Genomic DNA, 9,262 nt, shown 5'->3' with positions numbered 1-9,262 from the left:
ATATCTCGTTTCTCTGTATCCGCGTATGTACTACCTAGTTTTAAAGTGACTACAAAGAATAGAAATCTCACATATGAGAGTTTTTTTTTTTTTTATAATTGAGATGCTTATGAAAAAAATAAAACTTATAACTTAACAGAATTGTTATTTAACGCTTATACCATTTGAGCTATATTTCATTAGACTTGTCCGGCATACAAGATAAGGAAAACATATTATTTTTATTTTGGTTCAGAAACTTCCGATGCATTTATAGGAGCTATATATTAAGCCTTCCAAATAGGCTGATTCAAATGGTTAAAGGCTATCATGGGCATGCATTATGTTAATTTGGACTTCATGTTTGTTTTATGCGCGCACCTAGCTTCTTCTTTTACAGCTGGAGCTGGCCAGTTACATTTTTTTATAAATTTAAATTTTTTCTTATCATTGAATGTTTCGTTATTTAACATATACGTACACTGAAAACTGTTGCAAGTATAGAACGGTGGCAATGTTTATACAATAAATATTGTACAAATTATAAATTACAATATATATTTCTTGTTTTTATTAAGATTAAGAGAAAAAAATGCATGTTTAATTAAATGAAAATTATCAACGAGCTATAACACAGATGGTATAAGTACTAGACAGTAAACTGTCTGGGGTTTAAATCTTCGTACAAACGCTCCCCTTTTCAATTATATGAAAAAATGAGTGTGCTTTAATGTGATGTACTGCTGTGCCCTGTCAAAATTTGAATTATACTCAACAGCCCATTATTAATTTGAGCTAAATATTGACAGTTCTTTTCAATAATTTTTTAATAAATAAGCTATTGAGATAAACAATTTCAAGTAGTAGCTTAGTCTTAGAACATAGACAAAGATTCAAAGAAATTGCTCTTGTGTTTCGGTAAGAGGATTATTGAATTAGGAAGCTCATAATCTAGCTCAAGACGCAGAAAAATTTATTTATTTGTAATCTTATTTCTTGAGCTTGTCGATTGCATGTAGTTTTTCTTTTATCAAATTAAATATATCTTTTAAAAAAATAACATAAAGAATAAATATACAGAGGATGATTTTTTGTAGGCCAGCCTCATATATAATGCCTAGAGACATATGGATGCATCATAAAAACTAAAAGGATTTCAGGGACCATTTTTATTGAACATCTCAATTGCATATATATATACTATTCAATTGAGATTGGAAAAATTGAAAAGCGACCCTTACTATCAGAAAATCGTCACAAAGTGGGATAATATATTGTTCACTTTTAACAAATTGATACGGTATCGATGGACAATGACAACATTTTTATTTATATTTTGAACAAATATAAATAGCACCATTAAATTCTACATAACACTCATAACCAGCAATCTCGGATCATGCTTTGTCAAAATCATGGACCCATTCATGCAGTTTGCACTCAAAATCATTTCCTTTCCCCCCTTGACTCACTCTACTCAAAATCATTTTTATTTTGATCAATTAAATAATACTAACCTAGGTTTGTATAATTAAAGTTTTATACATTCCTTTCTAGATCTTAACTCAAAATCATTTTCCTTTTCCCCTTAATATTTTATAATTTAACGATTAAAAATTTAATATTGTAATCTATTTAGTGAAAAGTCAACACTTTTAAGTTGAGAAACATCAAATAAAATATTGAATTCTTTAAAAATTAAAATATTTATTATATTTAATATTTAATTTACAATAATTTTTATTAATTTTATCATACATTATTCATCCTATATAGCCATTAGCATGGGCAATGGATTTGCCTTCATAAAGGCAAGAAGATGATATCAATTAGACAACTGGCCCAACCTTTTCTTCACTGGGCCTATCCGAAAAATAGGGCACAACATAATAATAAGGAACAAATACATGGGCCATAATTTTGATCCACAATTATGCTATATATGCCAGTTTATCTGATTCTTCCATATATAGATACAAATGAAAAAGACAATATCAACAAATTCAATTTTTTTTAGGGTGAAATGGATGTTTATTAATTGAAATTACGAGACATTCCTACGAACTGGACAAGCTGCTTGAGCAAGAGAATACGCAGCATAATTCGCAAAACATCTCACAAATTTAAATAATAAATTATATAAATGTATAGACAACAAAATAAATCATCAATAAAGGCATCGACACCTCCTTTAAGCGGCTGTATATAAATGTCAATAATTATTTTAAATATATGCATGCTATCACATCCTAGTTAAGATTTGAGCTAAACATGTATTCACTATTCTATTTTATAATTTCTTTTAAATGTTTTTCAATATTTATGAAGTCTATAAATCCTATAATTAACCCTTGAATTTCATATTTTATTACATTTTAATTAATACTATCACAATGTTTTAATAGTATTTACAAGTATATATGTGTGTGTGTATGTGAATTAATTTAATCTTTTTAAATGAAATGTTTAATTGGCACATAATAAGTAATAATTTATTGTTATTCAACTTACTATGCCCTTGTTTTGAGCTTAATTTAATAATTCAATGCATACATTTGTCAAGATATTTAATGTATAGCAACATAAATATTTTCCTCTATCTAAAGCTTGATTAGATTATAAATATAGCATAGACAAATGAAAATGACAAATGAAACTGTTTTATTCACATAACTTAAAAAATACTGTAAACAAGAAGATTCCAGATTGAATAATTCAAAGAGTATCTATTTCATTCTAAAATTGAACTTTTCAATTCCCAACTCTTCTTCATAATAATCAGTATCATTACCGTTGTTATCTTCTTCGTCTTCCACAACCTTGTGTTGCACATAAGATACCTCTTTTGTCCTTCTCTTAACAAGATAATTACCTTTAAGCCAATCTACAACCTCGATCATGGTAGGCCTATTCTCAGGGTTACTATCGGTACATTTCATCGCAACCATGATCGCCGATTTAAGTTGTATCCTGTCATATTTACCCTTTAACCTAGAATCAGCAATGTGATCAAATGCACCCTTTTGAACATATGGTGTGACCCATTGAACTATGTCGCGTTTGATACCGCCTGGTAGTTTCTCTAATGGTTTTCTTGCACTAAAGATCTCCAAAAGTAAAATTCCGAAACTATAAACATCGCAACTATCGGAAACTTTTCCCCACATGGCGTATTCCGGAGCTAAATAGCCTAAAGTTCCTTTAACCCTAGTGGTTAAATGAGTAACGCCTTCTGGTATGAGCTTTGCAAATCCGAAATCTGCAACTTTTGCTTGAAATTCTGTATCTAAAAGAACATTACTTGCCTTTATGTCTCTATGTATTATATGAGGATTGGCCTTATGATGCAGATACCTAATATTCAAAGAAAGTAATTAAATTTGACATAAATTATATAAGGGGTATTAAATTTTCACTAGACTTTGTCATTTTATTTTAATCATAAACTTTAGATTTATTTCACTTTAGATAATGATTTTTATAATTATCATTAGCAAGAAATTTCTTAGTAATTTTTTATCAAATTAAGTCTATCTATTAACTGGATCTTGCCGCGTCATTAAGCAACAAAGTTTTCCTTACACTATAATGGAACTTTACCGAATGCGAACATTTAATACTCATCATAAATGTAAGATGAAATATGACGTGGTAAGATCCGATCGCCATGTAGATTCAATTTGATTAGAACTCACTAAAAAAACCCTTCATTGCTTATATTTTTAGAGTTTAGTGTCTAAGTTGAAATAAATTAATGGTGCATAGTCAAAATCAATTAACGCTAAAATTTAGTGTTCCCTAAAACTTAATACCCAAAATTAATCAGTTACTTAAAATTTGAATGTCAATATCAGTTTTTATGAGTAATTAGTTTGCTTACGCTAATCCTTCAGCTGATCCAATAGCAATGTTTATTCTCCTAGTCCAATCAAGCAAACAATCTGAAGCAAGAGGGCCATGGAGATGAGTGATTAAGCTGTGATTAGGCATGTAATCATAGACTATAAGCCTTTCATCTCCTCCTGCATAAAACCCTCTTAGCCCTAACAAATTCTTGTGCCTCACTCTTCCAAGTATTTCTACTTCCACCGCAAATTCCATCTCCGCCTTTGCACTCATCGCCTTTAGTCGTTTCACTGCTATCTGTTAAGAATATTACAGCAAATCAAGAATCAAGAAACTACAGTATATTATAAAGTCAAGAATCAAGAATCAAGAAAATAGAAACTATTTTCCATGCGGTTTGCGAAGACAAATTTTGAGTTCATGAAAAAAGAGAGTACAAAGTGGCATAGCGTTCCGTAAGCAATATTAATTGATGGTACTTTTGTAATCAACAGCTATTAAAATTATCCTTATTTATTCGTGACTTCTGCTATCAATAATCAAGAATTAAGAATCAAGAAACTAGAAACTATTTCCTAAGGATATTCAAGAATTAAGAATCAAGAAACTACACTATAATACCCAAGATAATACAGAATCAAGAAATTAGTCGTTTTAATGCATTTTTATAGTTTATAACTTGCTTCAAGAATCAAGAAACTATGAAAAATCAGTAAAAAGATGAAAAAGGGATAGAAAAAATTGCCTCGGCGCCTTTAATTGTTCGACCCCAATACACACTTCCAAATCCGCCTTCTCCGATCTTGTTATCGTCATGGAAACTGTTTGTTGCATGAAGAAGCTCTTTAAGACTGTAAATTTCCCAAGGATAATCTCTATCCGTGCTTACACTGTAAATGAACAAAAAATAATAATAATTAATCAATTTGAAACTATATCATATATGTATATGCATGCCTAATAAGTATGTTAAAAAATACCTCTTCGATTGTGTTTCTTCAGGGAACTTGCAGCAGAAACATCTCCAATTCATATTATTTTAACTTTCAAGAAAGAAAATAAAAATAAAAAAGAAAATAGCAAGTGAGAATTGTAAAGAAAAGAGAAATGGTGGAGGAAGCAAGAAGAAAGGAGAATATTAGGAACAAAGCCTTGCGGTGAAGACAAAATGCTGTCTACGAAGTCAAGAAAATTGCTTAGTCAATTTAATCGTACTTTGTTTTATTAATACGCTATTTATTTAGCCAATTCATTAGAAACCCCATAATGGATTTTATTGCTTGTTATTTTTTGTAACTCATGCTTTCGCCATTGAAGACACAAGAAATTTAAAATTATTAGTAGTATTTGTTTAACATTCTTGAAGGGGCAACTGACCCCGGGGTACCTAAACTACCAAATTTTTTTGTATTTTGGTGCCAAATTTTAAATCCTGTTAATTTATCAAACTTTTATTTTTTTAGTTTGATTACTTAACTTTAATTTTATTTCAACAAGAAGTTTTCCGCTAAAAAAAATATAGGCATCATATTTCTTTTTATTCTAAAATTTGACATGTAAGTTTAATTTGATCAAAAACTTCCAATTGAGCTATAATTATATATAAGTGTAAAAAACGATTGTCACGTGACAAAATTTGGCTCCAACAACGTCGTCATTTTGGCCGGAAAACATCTGTTAAAATGAAACTAGAATTTAATTATTAAAATTAAATAAATCAAAATTCGGTCATGAAAATATAATAAAGCGATAGTCTGGTATCCTCATAATCGATTACTCATTCTTTCTTAGACTTGAAATTCTTTTTTGGACTCTCATATGGATGGCTTTTATTTAGATGTAGTACTATAGATAATGAGTAATAATTAATTACTATTATATATGGTCTATTCATAATTGTTTTAGCAATTGAAAGTGACATAAATTAAAGTTTATAATTCTTTTGGCCGATCTAATCATTAATTTGGGTTGTATTTTTAGACTAATTTGACCTTCATATTACTTTGATCAAGTATTAGTCGCACTTCAGAGGATCATTAATTTTATGGCTATTCAAATTTAGGTTTGAATTAGCTCATGGTAGAGGTCATCTATCATCAAGTCGCTGTTGTAATGTCACTCTCATTACACAAGCAAAGAAAGATAAAGAAAAGTGAAGAAAGGGAAGAAATTTCAAACCATTTGAAAGCCCATAAACCCATTTAAATGGGTTTATGGGCTTTCAAATGTTAATCAGTTGGCAAGAAATTTAGTGTATAGATCAGTTTAACATAATGGATTCTGATTTTTGGTCCATTAAAATTTATTTTGGGCTTATAGGCATTTCTCCAACTGAACTCGGTCCGTAGATTTTAGGGAAACTGCTTAGAAGATCCCAAACTTTTAGATATATGACAAATTAAGCCCAGCACAAAATTACCATACAATGGAGACCTTTATCTATCAAATTATTAAAAAGAGGACGGATTTCACTCATAAAACTAATCACATTGGTGGTGAACAATCAGGAGTACTTGGCTTCATTTTTTTAATTAAGAGAGTAAATACTATTAAAGATAACTAAAAAATTTAATGAATAAATATAAAACTATTTATAAATAATTATCCAACAACTGTATGTGAAAGACAGTTGTTCCGCCTGTGATCACACGCAACTCTTCAAGAAATTATTAGGTAGATTAGTCTACAACGTCATCTGTGTACTAAGCCGATCACATTATAAAATGTCATTAAAATGATGGCTTTATCGTAATATCACTATTAAAAGTGTATAAAATAACAAACAAAATTACAATAATGACATCATTTTAATAACGTGTTATAAATGTGATTGGATCATTTCACAGATGGCGTGGTAGATTAAGTCTATGTAATAATTTTTCGAACTCTTCGATTATTTTTTAATGTTTTCTTTTTTTATCAATTTTTTTTCTTAATAATGAGTTATCACAAAAAAAAGATTGAACATAAATTTAAGGGTTAATGTCAAAAAAAATCACGAACTTTACACGTTTTTTCATTTTAATCACGAAGTTTAAATTTTCTCATTTTCATACACGAACTACCACTTTTTCCCAAATTCATACACGGTGCTGAGGTGGCACTCATTCATTGGTGTAAAATGACCTCCACCTCAGCGAATTACACCAATGGAGCCGTGACACCTCAGCACCGTGCATGAATTTGAGAAAAAATGGTAATTCGTGCATGAAAATGAGAAAATTTAAAGTGCATGATTAAAATGAGAAAACGTGTAAAATTCGTGAATGTTTATGAGATTACCCCTAAATTTAATATGCATTGCGTTGCTTTTTATGTATGCATATATTTTCCACTTGCCTACTGATAAATAATTTAAATGTTATGCTCTTGTTTTTTTTTCCTTGGCTTGTTTGCCACAATTTAATTTGTAAAGTCAGCTTGACCGTATGTATTATACCTAAGAAAGAAGAGGTACCTACAAGAAAGGTCCCATAAAGAATAGGACAACATGAAACTAACATGTATATATATACATATATATATATATATATATATATTATAATTATAATAAGATTGCATATGAGATATGAAATCTAAATAAATATAGTCTCAACATGCAGTATCAAATTATAAGGGATCTCAACAAATGAATTTGCTTACCTGTTTCGTATCTTTTATTTCTGATCAAATCATCAACTATTCTATTATACGTAATGGTTTCGATTCTCGTATATAATTTGTAGATTTAACGTTGTACCCACCTTTTGATCCTTTAGTTTTCAAAATCCAATTAATTAGTTCGTCCCGTATAAGGAATTTTTTAATGTCCACCTTTTGTAGATGGTAGAAACTAAATATTCCTCTTAATTTGTCAATCCGGATTAGATTTGGTTGGGGGTAAGTTTACTAAGAAAATTTATCTTTATAGAAATTAAATAGCATATTTTTTTTGCTTGGTTCATTTTTGTCAATCTACTTCCCGGGAAGTTGAAGGGTTGACTTCCCTTTAACTACGGAAATGACTTTCCTAGCAAAACCTAGGTATGTTCTACTTCCCTAGTTAAGTTAATTAAATTACGATTATAATCCTATATTTAATTAGTTAATTTAGTTATTGAAGGTAATATTGTTATTACATTTTAATTAATTAAAAATAAAATGCAACTTTCCGGGAAGTTACTAAGTGAACCAAGTAATAAAAATATTGATTTCCTTCACACTTACTTCCTTAGTAATTAACTTCTCGGAAAATATACTTTCTGGGAGTTATACTCTTTTGAACCTAGTGAGGCTTAGTAGAGTTTGCATTAATTTGAGTTTGGCCTATGATAATGTGATTTTTCTTTTAAAAATTGGTCTAGAATCAGTCCACCAAATCATTCATACACCATGCCACTTATACTATCATATTTTCAACATTTGTCAAATATACATACAATCAGCTTAGAAATAACATGATTTAATACTGTGTATAAAATTAATCTCAAACGGCATATGTAACATCGCGCTACATCAGTTTCAAATATATTGCGAATATTTGACAAAAATTTAAAAAATAATTATAGCAGGATTTTGAAATATAGCATATTTAATGGATAAGCTAGAATTATGTTATAGATAAATAATTTTATTTTAATGTTTTGAAATATCATTAAATTTATCCACAGACGCAGCAGAGATAAAAGTTATATAAGTATTTCTTGATATTCAACTTCTTTATTGGTACTATTCAAGTCATTTCCTTCACCAGTCTATGTTTCTTTAGCTCCAATGATACTGCAGAATTGAAAAATTCTCACTCTTTTTTTACCGCATTATTCGTAGATTGAAAAAATTATATATATATAGTAATAAATTATCAAAATGATGTCAATAATGTGATTTAATTAATTAGATTTTTAACTATTTAATAATGTACTTTTTTAAACTATTTAATAATGTATTGTAGTGCTGTGTTATAGTGTAATTAGCTACGTACACAAATGAGGCAATGGGCATATTTTATGCAAGTATTTCTCACCATTTTTTTTAAATCGCTCACTTTTCAACTCTGAACAAGTCTGTTCGTGCAAAAGCAATGTTGGAATATGCCTAGAATTCTAATTCCTTTGTATTAGGACTCTATTAATGAAGTGTTTGGGAGAAGGATAACTTTGTTATCATTGGCTAACTAGGAAGTATAAATCCAATTAGGATTAATATTCCTAATGCCATATAGATTATTTACTCACTATATATAGCCTACCTTATTCACCTTTTAAAAAACACCAAAAACCGAACACACAATGTTGACATTGATGTGAATAAGGGGAAAAGGGGGTGTGTGTGATGTGAGGAATATAAGTTAATTCTTACCCTTTTGGGTACTTCTTGTAGAGAGAGAAACACTTTGTGGGTTTTTTCTTCTAAGGGCATATTTACTAGAGATGTTCTCTATTTGGTGATTCTCCACCAA

At 29.4% G+C, this 9,262-nt stretch overlaps 1 protein-coding gene across 1 annotated transcript; it reads right to left on the bottom strand.

The window, feature by feature from the left end:
* Positions 1 to 2,623: 2,623 nt before the first annotated feature.
* On the bottom strand, positions 2,624 to 5,143 carry LOC126674060 (PTI1-like tyrosine-protein kinase At3g15890). The gene is made up of 4 exons (XM_050368432.2): positions 4,806 to 5,143; positions 4,571 to 4,715; positions 3,860 to 4,122; positions 2,624 to 3,333 (listed from the first exon to the last, which is right to left on the bottom strand). The coding sequence occupies exons 1-4, from the start codon at positions 4,856 to 4,858 to the stop codon at positions 2,706 to 2,708; spliced, it is 1,089 nt and encodes a 362-aa protein (XP_050224389.1). The 5' UTR covers positions 4,859 to 5,143; the 3' UTR covers positions 2,624 to 2,705.
* Between the last annotated feature and the right edge of the window lie 4,119 nt (positions 5,144 to 9,262).

The sequence above is a fragment of the Mercurialis annua genome, linkage group LG3 (assembly GCF_937616625.2).
Source record: "Mercurialis annua linkage group LG3, ddMerAnnu1.2, whole genome shotgun sequence".
Lineage (NCBI taxonomy): Eukaryota > Viridiplantae > Streptophyta > Magnoliopsida > Malpighiales > Euphorbiaceae > Mercurialis > Mercurialis annua.
The sequence above is the reverse complement of the archived record's forward strand: the minus strand, read 5'-3'. Positions and strand labels throughout refer to the sequence as shown.

Excerpts from the sequence above, each read along its gene's own strand:
- LOC126674060 (XM_050368432.2), bottom strand. The coding sequence starts at position 4,858 with ATGAATTGGAGATGTTTCTGCTGCAAGTTCCCTGAAGAAACACAATCG. Across the intron at positions 4,716-4,805 it reads GAAGAAACACAATCGAAGAG|TGTAAGCACGGATAGAGATT; the intron begins GTATTTTTTAAC and ends GTTCATTTACAG. Across the intron at positions 3,334-3,859 it reads GGATCAGCTGAAGGATTAGC|GTATCTGCATCATAAGGCCA; the intron begins GTAAGCAAACTA and ends TTTGAATATTAG.